This window comes from Hibiscus syriacus, unplaced genomic scaffold (genome assembly GCF_006381635.1).
Source record: "Hibiscus syriacus cultivar Baekdansim isolate YM2019G1 unplaced genomic scaffold, ASM638163v2 tig00110328_pilon, whole genome shotgun sequence".
Lineage (NCBI taxonomy): Eukaryota > Viridiplantae > Streptophyta > Magnoliopsida > Malvales > Malvaceae > Hibiscus > Hibiscus syriacus.
This window is the reverse complement of record NW_024062685.1, coordinates 5,357,162-5,376,644: the sequence shown is the minus strand read 5'-3', so window position 1 is coordinate 5,376,644 and position 19,483 is coordinate 5,357,162. Positions and strand designations below refer to the sequence as shown.

General features: G+C 33.1%; 2 protein-coding genes across 2 annotated transcripts; one reads left to right on the top strand and one right to left on the bottom strand.

The window, feature by feature from the left end:
- Nucleotides 1–3,362: 3,362 nt before the first annotated feature.
- LOC120118642 (ethylene-responsive transcription factor ERF022-like) lies at nt 3,363–4,432 on the top strand. The gene has a single exon (XM_039138655.1). It carries the CDS (start codon nt 3,407–3,409, stop codon nt 3,926–3,928), a length of 522 nt encoding a protein of 173 aa, XP_038994586.1. The 5' UTR covers nt 3,363–3,406; the 3' UTR covers nt 3,929–4,432.
- Nucleotides 4,433–14,742: 10,310 nt separating this feature from the next.
- LOC120118319 (protein DETOXIFICATION 2-like) lies at nt 14,743–19,275 on the bottom strand. The gene is made up of 6 exons (XM_039138386.1): nt 19,034–19,275; nt 15,571–15,795; nt 15,354–15,440; nt 15,223–15,279; nt 14,955–15,103; nt 14,743–14,883 (listed from the first exon to the last, which is right to left on the bottom strand). The coding sequence occupies exons 1-6, from the start codon at nt 19,273–19,275 to the stop codon at nt 14,750–14,752; spliced, it is 894 nt and encodes a 297-aa protein (XP_038994317.1). The 3' UTR covers nt 14,743–14,749.
- Nucleotides 19,276–19,483: the final 208 nt, after the last annotated feature.

Here is a 19,483-nt window from a genome sequence, read left to right as displayed (position 1 = left end):
TATCTACGAGGAACTTCCAAAATGTGTTTATGCTTTGGGAAAGGAAAACCTGTGTTGGAAGGATACACAGATGCATACTTGGCTGGTGATATTGATTCAAGAAAATCAACATTGGGATACCTAACTACTTTTGCAAGGGGAGCTGTCTCGTGCAATCTAAGCTGCAAAAGTGTGTTGTATTGTCCAATACTGAGGAAGAGTACATCACAACTACTGAAGCTTGCAAGAATATGTTGTGGATGAAGAATTTATTGTTGGAGCTGGGAATAGATCAAGAAAAGTATGTCTTAAAGTGCGACAATCAAAGTGCAATTTATCTGGCAAAGAATTCAACATTTCATTCCCGCACAATGGACATAGACACCACATATCATTGGATCCGATAATTTTTCGAAGAAAAGCAAATACATCTTGAAAAAGTTCACACAGATGAGAATTGGTCAGACATGAAGACAAAGTAATACTGACAAAGAAGTTTAAAGATTGCTATCAAGGTGTCGGCTTGCTACTACCTCCCAATTAAGTCGAGAGATGGAGATTTGTTGGATCCCTCCTTAATTGGAGAGGTTCTAGAAAATTCTAGAGCTTTCTGGAGAAGTATAGAATTTTCTAGAACATTCCGGAGAACTCTAGAGAAGTGTAGAACTCTCTAGAAGCTTGTGGAAGAGTGTGGAATCCTCTAAAATATTCTGGAGATGTGTAGAACCTTATGGAAGAGTATGGAATAGTGTAAAGCTTTTTAGAGTGTGTGGAACATTCTAGATAATTAACCTCCGTCCTTGGATGCAAGTAATCTCCACTATTCATTGTAGAGGTGGAATAGTATAAATAGGAGTGAGAGACTTCATTCCTATCCATCCAAAATTCAAAAACACTAAGAGATTTCACTTCTTAGAGAGAGAAACTAGAGAGTTAGAGAGCCTCTTTGAGAGAAAATAGAGATAGATTGGGAAGTCTTTATCCTCAAGTTTGAGTGAGCTACCAAGTGTGAGTCAAATTTTGTGAAAATATCTTTGTAATCTTACTATTCTTTTGTATAGTGAAAGAATCTTCAAATTGGAGAATTATACTCTTGTGCTCTCTTTACTATCTTTTAATTTATAAGTGTCTATCTTAACTTCACGAAGCGGGAAATATCGTTATTCCCAACACAATGTAGGAACAAATGACATCCATAAGGAAATTATCTTCAAAGACTGATGAAATCAAAAGGGGAAGATGGATAATTGAAGTTAGACACGCTTGAAGAGAAGGAAACTGTTATCCTGGTCAAATGGATATATTTTATTTAACATGATGTAATAATATTATTTATATTTGTTATTAAATTTAAATAAAAAATTGGAATTAAACAGTATCTACTTGAAACTATACATCTACCTCTAGTCTAATTTTTGTTGTTCATCCATGGGGAATGATAATTTGATTGGTAGACATGCTATTCTTTTACACTTCCTTTTCAAAGGTTCAAATGTTGTAATCATATGCAACGCGTTTCATATTGATATGACCATTTTTATATAAAAAAACACAATTGCACAATTACATAAAATATTCCGTTTAGATAAGCTTCTTAAAATAATGTACTACTACCTCATTTCCGTTAAAGTAAGAAATAGGAAATACATGAATCAAGCAATTGTAATAAATTGTTATTATTTTTTTAACTTTAAGTCCGAACATAATGCATACTAAAGTATAAGTGTTTATTATAAAATAATTAAAAAATTTAAATACATATTATTTTATAACTATTTTAGATTTATCAAAATAATAATAATAAATGAAAAACAAATATTAATCAGTTTTTAGTTTAACATTTTTGTAAATAAAACTGTAACTGTTTGCTTTAAAAATGATAACAATAATTATACAATTTCTAATTAATATTTACGAAGGGCTTAAATAATAAAACTTACAGCACCGACTCGCCGCTGTTAAACGCTCAACCTTGACCGAATTGGGAGTGGTGCAATCAATTTCTAGAAGGCTCAGTTCGTTTTCCTGGCTTGGTAGTTACGATTTTACTTTTAACTTGGCTCGATAGAATAAGTTGGATTAAAAAGAGGAGAGTCGACAAGGAAATATAAAAAAAAAAACACGAATGAAATAAATTTTGACTATCTTGGAAAGAAATGTGTAGTAATTTTTGTTTTTTTCAATACTCTTCTGTCCATTAAGTAGGATAATCTTTTATTTTTTAAATTATTATATATTAAGTTATCTCCCCCGTTAAAAATTATTTGCCAAAATGATTACGAACGATAATTTTAGTATTTGAATGCACTGCAAAAAATACTTTAAACTAATATTACTTACTAATTTTGAAAATGGATTAATTTGCAAATTATAATAAATTAGATTTCAGCGACTAACTCGGCAACACCCCATTCCCTCTTTGTTTTAGAAAGGAAGAGGATTGGTTAGTTAAGGGTAAAGTCCAACGCCACGTGTGATTAAAGCGTAAAAACGCGTTGTCAATAGGAAACCCATTTTGTTTATGGAGATGGTTGTCTGTTGTTTCATCTTCAACAATAATACGAAATCCATTTTCTTCAAATAAGAGTACTTCTAACTCTGAATCTCCAAGATTCTCCTTTTTTTTTTAAATAATTATGAACCATATATTATACGAACCCTAAACCTTGAAATTCTTCAACAATCTTAGAATATACATGCAAAAAATTATATTAGGAAGTGCGAATTTAAGAAGTTATATTAAAACTTTTAAAGGTGTGAAATTATAAAATTCTAGATAATTAATAGAAAATATAAAGAGAAAAATCTAAAATATAAGAGAAATTAAAAATTATCAAGAGGCAACCGCACCACCAACACCCGATAGGTCCGATAGGTCTATCAAACATGCAATATAATACAATACATGGCGTAAAGTTATCAAACCAACTCTTCATAGTGTATTCCACCATGCAAAACTATCAATCTCTTTCCATATCTTTTGGATTGTTAGTTAAAATCATTACTTTATTTAAGGGACCTAATTACCATTTCACCTAACAAACGAAAAAGACTTTATCCAGGTAAATATATTTTCTGTTTAATTTATTTCAGTATTTTTACCGTGAATCCAACATCCACACCAACCATGAAACCCTTTAAAACTTTAAATATGTAGTTTTAAAAAATAATTTAAGAAAAAAAATAGAGGAAAATTGGATATGACTGCATCATTCGAAACTCAAAACTGTGCCACATGCACGCATGACAGCCTCTACGCACTAACGTAGCTACTCGGAAGCTCACTTCCTCCATAATATTAACTCAGTCCCCACCCTTCACCATCACTTGCCTATATATATATTTATACATATGGATAATCATCCATTCAAGCATCACTCTTCTTTCGACTTTGATTTATTTCTTAGTTCTGCGGGAGATTAATTAAATGGAACACCAGGGAAGAGCTTACAGAGGTGTGCGTCAAAGAAAATGGGGGAAATGGGTGTCTGAAATCCGGGAGCCGGGGAAGAAGACCCGAATATGGCTCGGAAGCTACGAGACAGCCGAAATGGCAGCGGCTGCCTATGACGTGGCCGCACTACACTTCCGTGGTCGAGCTGCTCGGCTTAACTTTCCGGAGCTTGTCGATAGCCTTCCACGTCCTGCTAGCTCCACCGCGGAAGACGTTCAAATGGCAGCTCAAGAGGCGGCACTGAGGCTCGGTCGAAGACCCAAGTTGAACTCGGAAGTGGGTTCGGAGGTAGCTGGCGGGAGCCTTGGTCCAATAAGGACCGGACTTTCACCGAGCCAAATTCAAGCTATCAATGAGTTCCCACTGGATTCTCCCAAGATGTGGATGGAACTGGCTGGTGCACTTTTGTTGGCTGATCCAATCATGTGTTGGGGCGATGATGCCGAGTTCACGACTGAATATGAAGAAATTCTGGTTGACCCTATTTGGGATTAAATATTTTTTACCACACGGATTCGTCATTGATATACTGTTGGTTAAGTCTTTCAATTTAATTTCATGAGTAAATTAAAAAAATTTACTCGTTGAATTTAAAAACGGACTCACAGTATATCAAGTCAAATAAAATTCCTGCATACACACCCCTTTTTTAACGAGGGGAAATTATACAAAAACTGTGCCTCCTATCAAGCTAGGTGACAATGCTTGCAACTTGCAAGAAGCATAATCATATTGCATAAAGTAATTAATTAATCAAAATTTCATAACAAGGATGACATTTAAGAGGTTTGTTTAGGATTTGGGTTCTAGTAACTTTTTTTTTTCCTTTTTTAGTTTTAGATTGTGAGTATATATGAACATATGTGGTGGGAGAGGCTTCGGTATTAAGTTGATAAGAACTTTAAGTATGTATTATTTGTAATTGGTGTTTCGGTAGAAGAATTGAAGGATGTAATAAATATTTTCTTGTTTAGTTTGGAATGTAGATCAGTTCCCTTAGTTTTATTGCCCATTATGAAAATGGATTCTTCCCTTGCTTAATTACTATGAAGTGTGCATTGATTAGGGCTTGAATATTATAACCTAAAGTCATTTTAAGACATTGGGGTTTCCATTTTTTCCCCCTTCCCTTCTGCTCTCTCATTTGGTTTGTACTGTTGCTCACTGATGCCTGGACAATCAGAGGCGGCAGGTGCTTCCACTGTGTAGGAAAGGAAAATTTTGACTATTTATCTATTTGATATTTTATAAGCCTAACCAACCACTAGGGATGGAAATCAATATCCGACCCTAACTCATCCACAGTATTCTTTTTATTCCACTCGTTCCCATTTCCGTCCCAAGTTAGATATGTAGGTATATCAATCCCAAATTTAGGCCTATTTTCTAAAAAAGATATTTTTTTCAGCAACCAAACAAACTATCAATACTGTTCCCCGCAAATCAAACATAGCCAAACTATCAAACATTTAAAAAAATGTATCCTCATTATAAAATATATTTCCAAAAATGACAGATGATAATAGTGTACTTGAAAATATCATATATATAGAGGATAAACTATACTGATGGTCATTCAAGTTTGGGTGAATTTCTTATTTTATCATTGAAGTTTTAAAAGTTATAAACGATCACTAATATTATCATTTCATAACAAATCCATCCTCTCCTTCTTCCTTCTCGTCACCTTTCTCCTTAAATCTCTCATTCCTTCTCACGGTCCAACATTCAACATTGCAATTAACTGCTGACATTGCTGAGGAATAAAAAGCGTCACCAATCAAAGAACTCGAATCTTGATGACCGCCATTAGCATGGGCCGCCTGAGATCCTTTACTACGAGCAACAAAAGAACTCAAAGACCCATTCTTGAAATTATAACCTGGTGGATAACCATGCAATTTATAACATTTATCTCGTGTGACCAAGAATGTTATAATAACTGCATAAAGGCCTATTTTTGCGAGTACCAGATTGAGTCTTTACAGCAAAAGTAGGTTCTGAAATAGGATGAACAACTTGAACACTTCTATGATGTTCTTCTTGAAGAATCAATGAAAAAACTTTAGAAATAGAAGGTAGGGGATCCATCAAAATAACCTGCCCCGGACATGAGCAAAAGATTCATTCAATCCTATTAAAAATTGAATGACTTGCATCTGGCGTTGTTCATTTATCATATGTTACACTCCACAGGTACAATGGAGACAACTACACAATTGTTTGAGAGAAAACAATTTGTCCCAAATGATTTTTAGCCGAGTATAATAGGTACTTACTGATAACTAATCTAGCACAAGCTCACACATACGTTTCTTCGACTGAAATAATCAAGGGTTGTTCGATTGCTAAAAACGATCAATCAAATCTTTCCACATTTCTGCAGCTGAGGTTTGATAAAGCAAGCTTGCAGTTATGTCTTTAGAAACGGAATTTGAAATCCAAGAAATCAACAAGTTGTTAGCCTGTGTCCTAGCATGCAACTAATCTACCATGGACGAATTAGGGGCGACAATCGAACCATCAACGAACCCAAGCTTGTTCTTGGAAGAAAGAGCAAGCATCATCGATTGAAAGTTGTCAGGAGAAAGCAATTGAGACACCAAAACAACATCAGGATTATCAGATTGATACAAATAATACGGATTACCCCATTATCGAAGTTGTCATTCAATGAAGTAACCATGATGAAGCAAGAAAACGTGAAAGAAAAACTGTTGATACCATATAAAGTTCAAGAAGAGAAGAAAAAAGTGAACTGCTATATTTTCATGTACAGAAGAGTACAAAGCTGCTGTTTATATGCAACCATTGATAACTAACGACCAAGACCAACAGAAATCTAACTAAGCTAACTTAATTTATAATCAGTTAACTTGAACAATAATAAACCCTAATACCCTAATAAAAATTATAAAATGATCACTAATATTATCATTTCATAACAAATCCATCCTCTCCTTCTTCCTTCTCGTCACCTTTCTCCTCAAATCCCTCATTACTTCTCACGGTCCAACATTCATCCTCACTGCATTTGAAAAATAATTTGAGTTAATCGATGCCCTTCGCACGCTCTAACACTGGTACTGTTTTTTGGATTTGCTCTAGTATGAAACTCTTATGGGTCTTCCTCCACTGTGGTTACTTGTCACGTATACAAAACCCTTTTTTTCTAAGATACAAAACGTGTACGAACTTTGGAACTTCACAAATCAGATTAAAAAGTTGATATTCAAACGTTAAGATTCTTGATTCCTGCAATATGAGAGACAAAGCTGAAGTCAGAAATTTTATGAAGGATTTAAATATTATTTTTTATTGAACTAAATTATAGTTATTTTTAAAGGATTACGGGAAAAAAATTTATAGCTCCCAATTGAGAGATTGTGTAGTCTCTAAACCTGTTTTTTATTAACCAATAATGTTAACAATAAACATTTACCACTGTATTTTAAAGATTGTTGTTTAAACCCGATAATAATACAAATCATTAAACACTACACTAATATTTAGATCATTGCACGAAATTATAATCGGCCACTATTTGTTAAATACACGTCGTATTAAATTGAATTCAAGTATAAATTAAAATAGTTTTAAAATAAACTGTTATTTATCTCACCAATAAATCTAATCAATCAAAACATTATTTTCATTATACATAACATTGTTTAATTTGCAAATTAACAAAAGGAAGTTTGGGGTTGCCGTTGGCGTCACGGTCAATGGTAAGTTTATTAAATGTCTTCAAAGAAGACCCACTAATTGGGGGTCTTTTGACAATAACTTTTTTATTTTTATTTTGTTTAATTTTATCAAAATGGGATAAATTATTGGAGAGTCAGGAGATGTTACGTGTTTCATTTTTCTCTAAAATATTCAATAAAACCAATTTAGATTAATACTTATAAATAGGAATTGATATTTGATCTAAATTTGATTCGATCTAATCTTATAAGAATATATTTTTAAGAGAAAATTAGGGTCAAATTCATTTCTTTATAATTTTTAATTAGATTCTTATTTTGTCTAATATATATATTGTGTCAAACAAAAAAATTTATGCTAAAAATTGAATCGTGTTTCAAATCAGTTTTTTAAATTCAAATAAAATCAAATAATAAAATATTATACCTTAACAAAATTTAAATGAACTAAAAATTTAACTTGATCTAATGATTATCCATATTTACAGATATTGGTCATAAGTTTTAAAACTATTTTTATTTTTGGCTTAATACAAAAATAAGTGTTCAAATTATGTCTCGAAAAATATTTTAGTTCCTAAAGAATTTTTTACTAAAAATATGTACCTAACGTTTTATCAATTATATTTTTAGGCTCCTACCTTTTATTTTTTATTTTATAAATAAAATATTATTTTTTAAAAAAAAGAAAAAAATTAAAAACTAAACTCACTTATAAAAAAATGAAAGTTTTTAAAACTTACAAAATAACCCCGATTGAGTTTTCACCAGAACTTTGAAGCTTCTTACATGGCAAAAAGCGACGCTACTCGACGAGAGGATCCTCGGCGTGAGACGACGCTCTCACTAGTGTATGCGGTGACGATCACAGTTAGCCAGAGAAGGGTTAGGTTGCAAGGGGCAACGAACAATTTCTTATTGTTTTGTTATGATACACGGTCGATTTGGGTGATTGATGGTCTGGGTTGGGGTTGCGAGATGCCAACGAAGTTGCAGGTGATGGCGGTGGCATCGGGGAAGGGAGAAGGGAGAAGGGAGAAGGGAGAAGGGAGAGAGGGAGAGGGTGTGGGGGTGGAGGTGAGGGATGGGGATTTTTTTTTATAAAATTTATATTTATTTTTTAATAAAAAATATTTTTGCATAAATTCTCAAAATTACAATAACGTGATACATGTCATTTAATAGAAATTTTTAATAGCGGTTAACGTTCAAACACCTAAAAATGTAACGTTGAAAATATTATGCAACTATTTTTAGTGAAAAATGTTTAGACTCTAAAATATTTTTTGATATATAAATTGAATACTTATTTTTATATTAAGTTTTTATTTTTAGAGTGAAAAACCTAAAAGTAGTTATTTAAACATATAAAAACCGGTGCGAGCTGAAACACTGTGTCGTTCGACGCAATCGCTATCCCTGTATTAATATGGTTGAAATCATGTAGACCGAGTTGATTTCTCTCAATTGTTACATCAAATTGTGTAAGAGATTTTATTTAGTTTCCAGCTCATTCCCTGTAAAAGAAAAGGTAGTCTAAAGTAATCTGAAAAAGATACAGGATGTGCCGCCCAAATCTAAATGACCCACAAACCATGACTTTATGGCACCCACCCATATTTATTAATCTTCGGGGAAAGGGGTTAACTAGGTTTGTTCCTTGAATGGAGAATCATTATGTCTAGTATAGTAATCAGTCCCTTTCTTTTATTATTTAAATTTATATTCCGATATCCTTCCATTTAATAGAATATTCTGTCTATGTTAATTATATTTGTTAGTTCATTATTTATAAATTTTTGTAGTAAGTTAGATTATAATTGAACTGAATTGTATTATAGAATAATATGTAAGAGAATTAAGATATGATAAACTTTATATCCCGAAAAAGTTTGTAATACTTAAATCAATAATCTAATAAGTAGAAGGAAAAAGTGGTATGAGATGTCTGAATCCATGTTGGGCTTGGTGTCCTAATACTTAAATCAATAATCATCATATAACATGATATTAAAGATTTAATAATTGAATAGCGAAAAATGAATTTAAAAAGTTTAATGATCTAATTGTAACTTTTTATAGTACTGTGACCATAATGAGAATGTTGTAGAAGTTTAGTAACTAGTGGCAAATAACTTCAACTTTTTATTATTTTGAAGAGTTAATCTACAGTTTACTACTTGAACTTGACTTCAACGTTCAATTTGGCATGTAAATTTGTTTTTGTTCAGTTGGGCACATGAATTTGGCTTCAAAATTCAATTTGGTACATACATTCTTTTATCCAATTAGGTCTCTGAGCTCGTCTTTTGTTCAATTTGATACATAAATTTGACTTCTTGGTTTAAATTGTATCAAAGTTGCACGTATCAATTTGAACTAAAAAAAATCAAAGTTAAGTATCAAATTGAACCAAAAGGTTAAATTCAAATACCTAATTTGATGGGGGGAAAAAGGACCAGGTGCCAAATTAGACTCTTGAACCAATTTCAAATATCTAATTGGATAAAAAAAACTTAGGATTAACTTTGATACTAAGTTAAGGTACTAAAATATAAATTTACCCTGCTTTGAATAACAAAATTAAATGACGAGTCAAAGCCAAATCCTATTAGTTGTGTACGTAGAAAATCTTTATTAGAAAATTTATTCATAAAAATCAATTGTTCGATCTAAATCAACCCAAATTAAGTAAGACGAAAATTTAAAACTTGAGGTGAAAAAAAAAAACCGATTGATTGTGTGTCAATCCCAAAGTGGTTGAGCGTCAATTGTCGAAGAGCATTGGGGATGAAAATTGTGGCCTGCTTTAAACACTCTTGGATCTTTTCTTGGGGTCTTCTGTCTGATTCAGACAACATGTGAGTGTCACTGTCATGTCCTTTGACAAAGATTTATATGAAGTGGATCAATGCTGTCCACGTCCCTTTGATTCGAATTAGTCCCCGCTGCACTTCCATTTTAGATTTTCTAAACAACAATGCATAATTAAACCTCATTAACTAGGCGTTTTTACTCAAAAATCACTCAAATAATTAATAATTATATATCATATACTCATTAACCAAATTTTATCGATCTAACACTCATTTACTGATATGGACGGAAGACATGAATCACCACTGTGTCTTCCCTGAGTTTTCGTATGAACTGGCACCACACGGGCAAAGCGTGGATCATCATTCGTTCTTTCGAAGGAAAAACTGACACATGGTGGAAGACGCGGATGGTGATACGCCCCAATCGTCTATGGCTCCCCCTTAATTATCACCTACTCCTCCTCCTATAAATATCACCTCATACAACTATCAAACCACACAAAAAAAAACACTTTATTTCTTACTTTTATCATTCATTCTAACTAGTTTCAAGTGTGTTATGCTATTATTTTTAGAATGTAAAATTATTTTTATTATATTATAATCATTAAATAGTGTATTATTTTATTATATTTGACTATGCTAATTTTTTTATGTTTTGCAATTATAAAATGGAAGACGGGTTGCTACATTTAGATAGAAACCATATCTCGAGCTATATTTTGTGGATATAGTAACAATTTGAAATTGTGTTATGATAATTATTTTGAATGTTTTATTTATTTATTTTTTAGGATTAGTTTATTTTTTAATTTGTATATTATTTATTTAATTAGGGGAATGAAAGTATATTAGATCCATTTATTCGTAACACTAAGTTAGAGATACTAAATCGTGTTTGGTCATATTTAGCTGAGGCTGGATTTGGATACATAGCTAGATATGAAGGGCACTGTAACCTTGAATTCAACCTTATTTTTGTAATGGTCGATAGGTGGAGACCAGAGACACACACATTCCATCTACCGTGTGGGAAGTGCATTATTACGTTGGAGGATGTTTCCTTACATTTGGGGCTTTCGATAGATAAGGATCTCATTTCTGGTGTGGCGGATGGTGTTTGAAAATCCTTGTGTGATGAGTATCTTGGAGGTATCCCGCTTAATTTCAATGGTGATTGAATATCGTTATCATGGTTGATTACAAATTTTCGACAGTTGAACGACGACTGTTTTGAGTAAAAGGCTAAAATATTTACCCGGTCTTGCATATTACGACTCGTATGAGAGATCCTGATGCCCGATAAATCTTGCAACCAATTTCATTGTATGTTGTTGCGTCACCTCGTCGATTTTCTAGTTGTCGGGCCATTCAGTTGGGGCTCTGCAATTTTGACATCTTTGTTTAAAGAAATGTGCCGAATAACTGATTATCAGAAAATGCTATCAGCGGATGTCTCCTGCTTCTTCAGTCATGGACGTGGTATCACATACATTTTTTATGTCCAGTCGTGAAGAACCCATTAGTCTTCCTGTTATTGTTGAGGTAATTTCAATATTGAGTTCGTATATAAATATTTTTTTGAATGTATAATGAATATTTTTTTACAATGAATAGGCGGTCATGTGTAAGGAATGATCATCGTGAAATACCAGATGAATTAGAAGAAATTTGATTACTCATTGATCAAAAAACTGGTATACGGGTATGTATTTAAATTTTGTAATTTACCTTTAATTATTGTTATATAATTAAAATATTATTTTAAAAATAATTATATATATTTGTTGTAGTTTCAATGGAGTCCTTATGCTACTGACAAAATAAAGCATTGTATCCCACTTAATATGAGTGACCCACTAGATGTACGGATGACAGTGGTCCCTCTGATATGTTATACTATTGCCGGGTGGTATCCAACTGATCACGTTCTCTGGAAATATGGTTTCGTACAATCTATTCCAGAAGCACATATGAGTATCGATAATTTGCATAACATCGATAGATAGGGAAAATTAGAAGTTAATTATCTGATGAAACACAACGACTGGGTGATGATATGAGAGGATCGATGTGGACGCATTCCCCGTAGGGAGGTAATTTATGTGGATCAATATTCGGTTGCAGATGCCTACTACCAGTGGTTCAACATGAACAATAAGGCGTTCTTACTTTCCGAGAAAGCACGAGCCTAGAGCATTCATCGGCGTCGAGAAAGGCGTCCACAATCATAGTTGCATCGTCCCCCGACTAGTGGACAGAAAGCAGGCACTTCCAGTTCATCTTCAGGTGTAGCACCGGAACCATCACATCAGCCACCATCTATACCGAGTTACATTCCGCAGCTATTTTAGATGAGGATACAACCATTTCATATGGCTCCACAGTTATTTCAGACTCTATCATCTCCATTTCAGAAGTCACCACAACAAGTTTCGATGCCATCACCGTATGGTTTTATGACTTCTCTAGGCATATATTACAGTTCCATGCTTGTAGATCCAGCGTAGACTTCGTACGTATCATATTTGGTGAGTGATGCGTCACCACAGACTCAGACACCTCAGACCTAGTTTTTGCATTCATCAATGTCTATGTTTTCTTTGTTTTCACAATTTTTTACGAGCGATGGGATGGTTAGTCATACATCTTCATGGTCTTTATTCTATAGAGGTGGTACATCGTCATCTATCACTGATCAACAAAATATACATGTTACTATTGTTACTGTTGATGATGATGATGGGAGTAAGGAGGAAGAACAACTTATATGAAGAAACCTTCATCAAAATAGACAATCACCCCTATGTGGAACACATTCGAGACGCAAACATCGATAGACTTGTTTAGTTTGTAATGTTTTTGTTGAATTAATATTTTGATATAACATTAAAATGAAAAATTGTTTTTGGACTTAATTGAATTTGTCAAAAATTTATCAAAAATAATTCAAAGTCCAAATTAACTTGAAAAATATGTTTTAAATATTTTCTGACTTAGTCGAACCTTTTCAAAAAAAAACTCGATCATTTTCGCGCTTTAAAGTTAAGTTTCTAAGGATTTTTGGCTCAAATGATTGATCCCTAGAAAATGATCGATCCCTTTGACCAAATGATTGATCCCCTTTAAAAAGGATCGATCCCTTGGACAACAATGAGTTTGGGATCAATCCCTTCACCAAAAGGATCGATCCCTTTTAATAAAAGATCCATCTCTCGTACACTAAATGTTGTTTTTTATTGTAGGTGACGGCTATAATGATCCCCAACAATTATAAATTGCTAGAATAATAGAGAAGGTATAAATTGAAGGTCAAAGCTTCTCAATGTCGTCAAGAATCATATTGAACCAATCTATCAACACCAAAGCTTAGTTTTGTGCTTAATTTGTAAATTCTTTATTGTAAACACACTTGTGAGCTACATTGTTTATTTTCCTCAAGTGTAATTTGGGTAAGAGCTTAATTAGTGCAAACTTATTTGTCTTCGTGAGGTTTTTCTTTAGTTTGCTAAATTTGTAATTACTCTTTGGGAGAGAGATTATTTAAGGTTTTGGGGTATAAACCTTGAAGTGTTTATGAGCTTAATCTTCACTTGAGTAGCCCATTACTTGAACGTAAACGAAAATGAAATAACGCAAGCTGATATTTCAGAAAAAACAATTTCATCGGCACATCATCAATTGTTACGTGAAATAAAACCATTAGTATAGAAAATTATGGTCAAATAAATAAATATAAAATAAATATAATATAATAATAAATAATTTTACCATCTAAAAACTATAACAAAATCTACTTCTAATGTGAAAGTAATTTTGGTGTAGTTTGTTGTTTGCATTCGGGAGTATTTATAGGGGAGGGGGAAAGGTGAGTCGTCGAGCTTTAAAATTCAGGTAATAATGAAGTACCCAATAATTCAAGGTGAATAATGGAAGGCGTGGATGGTGATCCGCGTTTTGCCTACGTGGCGTCAATTCGGACGATAACCCAGGGAAGGATCAGATGGTGATCCGCGCCTTCCGTCCATGTTAGCAAATGAGTGTTAGACCGGTAAAATTTGATCAATGGGTGTCTGACAAGTAATTATTGATAGTTTGGGTGCTTTTTGGGTAAAAACGCCCTATATATATATCCTTTACCAATAGAACAAGGCATATTGCAGTCCTCAAGCACCGATATAAAATTTTATATTGAACATTTAAAAAAAATACAAATTTAGAGGTATGAAATTGTAAAGAAAACGTAAATGAGAATTCAAATTCCTCGGTCTTAATTTTTTTCTTCAGATATCCACTTTATGATATAAACAAAATATATATATATATATTCCATCACATAGATTGATATAGAGATATTTATGTTATAAAAAAATATCTTTCATCACCTACATCTAATATAAAGATATTTATGTTATAAAAAAAACATATTTTCTATCCCCTAAATCTGATATACAGATATCATCAATCAATGTGAAACATTATTTAAAATCATCTTTATTGACAGAAAAATTAGCTATACTCAAAATAAGAAAGGTCCCAACAAAATAATTCACAAATTTGAGGAAACTCCCTCCAAGGGCAACACTTCTTTTTCATCATCGGTATATTTTGTTCCACGTCCGTTATTGATAATCCAAACAACAACAAATTAAGAATTGAAGAAGAAAAACATTTATTACGAAAGTAGAGAAAAATTTGTTATGTTAGGAAAGCATAGATAAAATCATTAAAAAATAACTATTTTGGTTAGATCATATACTTCCAATGAAAAAAGTACGCAGTGCCGGTTGTCAATCCAATGAAAGGCCTTTAACTTTGAAATGCAGAACGAATGCAAGAACTGCACCCAATGGGGATCCTATAAGATACGCCCCAACGTTCACAATTGCTGCCATCTTCTGCCTCCAACACCCTCTTGCAACTCCTGAGAAACTAAATTACGTTCTACGCAAATGCCATCTTTTAAACATGCGTTGATTACATGAGCCAACTAACCTGAAAGCACAGCCTGTAAACCGTCCAAAATGATTGTAAGACACACGATGGGAACAATGTCAGCCACATGATCCGACTTCTTCCTCGCTGCTGAATGCACACCCCAGTATGTCACGGCAAAAGTAGAGAACCGTGGCCGTGATATCCGTCTCCATCACTGAAATGCATACCAGTATGCAAACAGCCATCTTGGCTGCTTATGGGTTACCAGTTCTTCAACCACGAGTCATCTATGTATTCTACTCAATCACAAGGTTGAAAAACAAACCTTGTAGTTGTTCCTATACCATAAGGTATGAAAAAGTGCAGATAAGTAACTGCCAAGCTGCACACAACTCAAATTCACAGCCTAGTAATTAGAAGCAGAGTATAGAAATCAAGTATTCGAAAGACGGATAACATATAGAAAGCACCGAAGCCTCAAGTTCTGGATTTGGTAGCAGCCCTGAGAGAAAAATCAGAACCTCGGATCCCCACCATTCAAGACTGCATTCATCGGAAAACATGAGAAAATCCGTTAGGCCGCAGGTACGATATAGTCGTTATTAATGTCGCCTTTTGATGTTCATTTAAATCCCATAAAAGGAATGCAAGAGAAATTTTGAAAAAACTTTACCAAACCATTGCAGCTGAAGGTATAGCAAAGCGGAAAAACACTCTGGTGCTGTGGAAAACTTCTTTGGAGAAAGCAGAACGAGTTTTATCACATTTTGAGGAAAATTTCGTAGAAAGGGCAAGCGATATCACATTCAAAAAAGTCGATAAACCTATCAAAAACGCGGCTCCGATGGCCCCTAACCCCGATTTAGTGCCCAGCAGAAAGGTATGTGGAAACACAAAGCTGCAAGTGAAGTATCAAAAAAGTAAGATAAAGAGTTTCATAAAATTTTAACTTCTATATATTACCAAATTAATTTATTAACAAAGTGTTTTTTGATGAAATTACCAACAACCGGTTGGGCTAGTGAGATGAGACACTAGGTCTCTTAAAAAAGGTTAGGGGTTCAAATTATGTCGTTTACGAATAGAGCAAATTAGGTTGAGAGGATCGCTCTCACCTATGCAATACCCTATCTAGATTAGTTAGTCAATAGATTGGATATCAATGATTAATTTAAAAAAAATGTTATATATATATATATATAATAACGACATGAGTGATTATATAAATAGTACATAAAATACAAATCGATATATAATAGTCAGGCATGGAGCACGAAGTATTTAATTAATTCGGGCTCACTAGCCAGCAAGATATTGTAATAAAAATATGTCAATTTGTCTCTACTACTCCGATGTACCATTTTCTTTTCCCAACATTATCGGGAAAGTCGTTGCCTCGTCGGTGAACAATTTGTCTAATATCTAAAAGTTAAAATTTTCTCATTTATTTACTAAATATAAAATAGTATATGATTAAAGATTCTATTCAATCATTGTATAATTAATGCTCATGTCTTTGGTATATACAGTGTTTGAATATAAGACCTCAAGAAATAATAATATATTCTTTAATCACTAAAATTATTTAATTATAGTTAAACTAAATTAATGTTCATATTAGAATACTTACACTTATTACCGCTATGATTTCACAATTGGATTAGAATTTAGGACTATAATGTTTAATTATTAAACTCAAGGGTAAACTTTAAAAAATTCCCTACATTTACCATATTTGAATTACGTCTCTAAATTATTTTCAATCAAAATAAACCTTTAAATTATTAATTTTTTACATGTTTATATGTCAATAAGTTGTTTATATGTCACACAAAAATATAAGAACTAATAAAAAGAATATTTTTTTAGATTATATATAATATATATATTTTTATATTTAGAGTTTGTGGTTGTTAAAGGTTATAAGAATAAAAAATGCAAAATTACATAAAATTTAAAATATAATAGATGAAAAAAATATGAAATACAATAAAAGAAAATACAATAACACAAAATATAATAATATAAATATAATAACAGACAATTACAGTCCACATTAATTGAGATGATAAAATATATAAATACTTTTTTCTATTATGGTAAATTTCTATAATACCCAAATCGTTTAGGTTCTTCGATCTTCTCTCAGACATAGCATTACGTATTTAGGCGGCTTTTGGAACCTGATTCCCTTTGCAACACCATACATGGTAGAATTATAGGCCAAGATTGAACCAAATTCCATTGTTTTTCATTATCAATCGAAGAACTCATATTTATATACCTTGAGCACTTATGAAAATTGGTTTACAAGATCAATATATCTTATGGATTCGATATTAAAAGATAAATATGATGTTATGACATGAAAGCATGAATACTTTAGAGTTTAAAAGAAGCTACAATCACACCATCTTTCTCATATATTCATCCTAAAAAAGTTAAATTCAATCCTTTCAAAAAATCATAACATCTCTACAACACATAATATTTCATGAATAAAAGAAAAACCTAATATCCATTTGAGGTCGTAACTTTCATCTATAGGTTTAATACTAATCTTGGATGAAAAATATGATTGTTTTGCATCCATGTAAGTGTTTATCCTCCGAGCTTCACAAAAAAAAATATCCATAATTTATTTATAACAAAAAATTTGAAATAAAAAAATAAAATTTAAACTAAAAATATTTCCAAATTTATCATACATATTACAATTTCTAAAAGAACAAATCAAATTAAAAACTTTTGAGTGAGCAAACATAAAATGTTAAGTAAATATTGAGGAGTAAAATGTAATTTAGAAAATTTTTTAGGAGTCGATGTCTGGAAACGACATTGATAAACAGTTGGAGAGGATAAATTATTTGAAGGACTCAACTCACCACGTCATTCGTGGTCCCAGTGAATGAGAGACACAAATTTAAAAAAAACTATCCACTTATTATTTACATATAGGAAAGATGTGAAGATTTACCTTGGAAAAAATGATATGGACTATTATTATTAGTTGAGACTACATATGACATGACGAGTCGGGACCATCTAATAATTTTTCGTTTAAAAAGTAGTTTTATGTAACTCTAAAGGTGTTAAACCCTAAATAGAACCTCCAATATTAATGTTACATTATTGCAAATGGGATTTTATTTTTAAAAAAAAAACAAAAATGTGTAAAGATTGTCACGGACTAAACTTTTGGGTCTATGGACATTGGCACAAATGTTCACAAGAGGGGTTCTATTGTGCATACTTGGGCTTGTTGGGCATGATGAGTTGGCCCAGTTCTTAGAGAATGTTTATGAGTCCGTCAAGGATCAATTCCAAGGCGTTCTAGAGAAGTGACGAGGGTGTTACATATTCGATAGGGGTAATCTTGTCAAGGCTCGTGGATTAGGACCGAGACATGTGTGCTCAAATTTATGTAGGAGAAAAATACAGAGTGTTGGGTTTGCCCATAACCATCAGACCAGGCCCGTTCATTGGAAGATTTCAGAAAGGATAATATTACCCAATAATTAAGGAAATAAATAATTAATTATAGATAATGTTGTATTTGAATTCAAATGCCTTAGAGATAGAGTTCTTGATAAGGTAGGATTCAATCTAAGACGTCGATGTACTTTGATATAGACCATTGGATCTTGAGGGCCTCAACTATAAATAGAGAGCTCCTCCCCTCATTTGTAATCAAATTCCATTTATTCCATTCTTTCAGAGTAATAAAACTCAAACATTTACTCTTACTCTCTCTGAGTTATTTTGTTTTAACTTTCTAGCTTTTTAGCTTTCTAGCCTTGTCAGCTTGTTCCCCTTTATGATGAAGCCTTTGTGGCTTGTGTTACCGATCGTGAGGGCTGAGATAGCCTTGAGAATGTTCATTTCCGAGTTCTTTTGAAGATCCAGAGTGACTCAAGTCGTGGTGACTTAGAAAGTCCCCACAGTGTTCATGCTTCAGAGATTCGCTTAAACCTAGGTGGCTTGGATTACTTCTGTGTCACTGCCTAACCCTATCGGGTATGTTCGTCGCTTAGTGAGCTAGAGACTCACAAGGAAGTGGTTAAGGGTGACTTAGGCGCCATTTCGACCTGAAAAATCATCTAAATACCGTACGAATCGACTAGCAGAAGTCTAACCCCGTGACAGGTGGTATCAGAGCCGTAGCTGTAGCACCGCCACAAGTGGTGTCAGAACGAGTTGTTGGTGTAACAATGAGTGTACCAGTTAGATTTTTTGGCAAGTAGTGACAGAGTGAGTCGTTGTAGGCAGACAACGATCGCTTTGTATGTGTTTTGTGGAAGTGGGTCAAAGCAAGTCGGAGTGGGGGTGTTGTGGATTTAACAATGATCTGAGCTTGTTTTGTGACAAGAAGTATCATAGCAAGTGGAAGGAAGCCGTTGTGGATTCAACAAGTGTTCAACAAGTTGCGGAAAGGGAGCGATATGGCACAACAAAGAGGAATTGTTCCCAAAAAGAATGGCGTGGAGAGCCATGGTGTTGGGATTGAGCTAGAGAAACAAAGCGTGGGAGTTATCCTAGGATCATTGGAGATGAGTATCAAGAACCTTGAGAGCTTCGCAGAGGAA

What these genes read in the sequence shown, in the direction of transcription:
- LOC120118642 (XM_039138655.1), top strand. Translation starts at nt 3,407, where the DNA reads ATGGAACACCAGGGAAGAGCTTACAGAGGTGTGCGTCAAAGAAAATGG.
- LOC120118319 (XM_039138386.1), bottom strand. Translation starts at nt 19,275, where the DNA reads ATGATACTTCTTGTCACAAAACAAGCTCAGATCATTGTTAAATCCACA. An exon ending in CTGATACCACCTGTCACGGG is followed by an intron (nt 15,796 to 19,033) that starts GTTAGACTTCTG and finishes CTTCACTTGCAG; the next exon opens with CTTTGTGTTTCCACATACCT. An exon ending in GCTTCGGTGCTTTCTATATG is followed by an intron (nt 15,280 to 15,353) that starts TTATCCGTCTTT and finishes AGTTGTGTGCAG; the next exon opens with CTTGGCAGTTACTTATCTGC.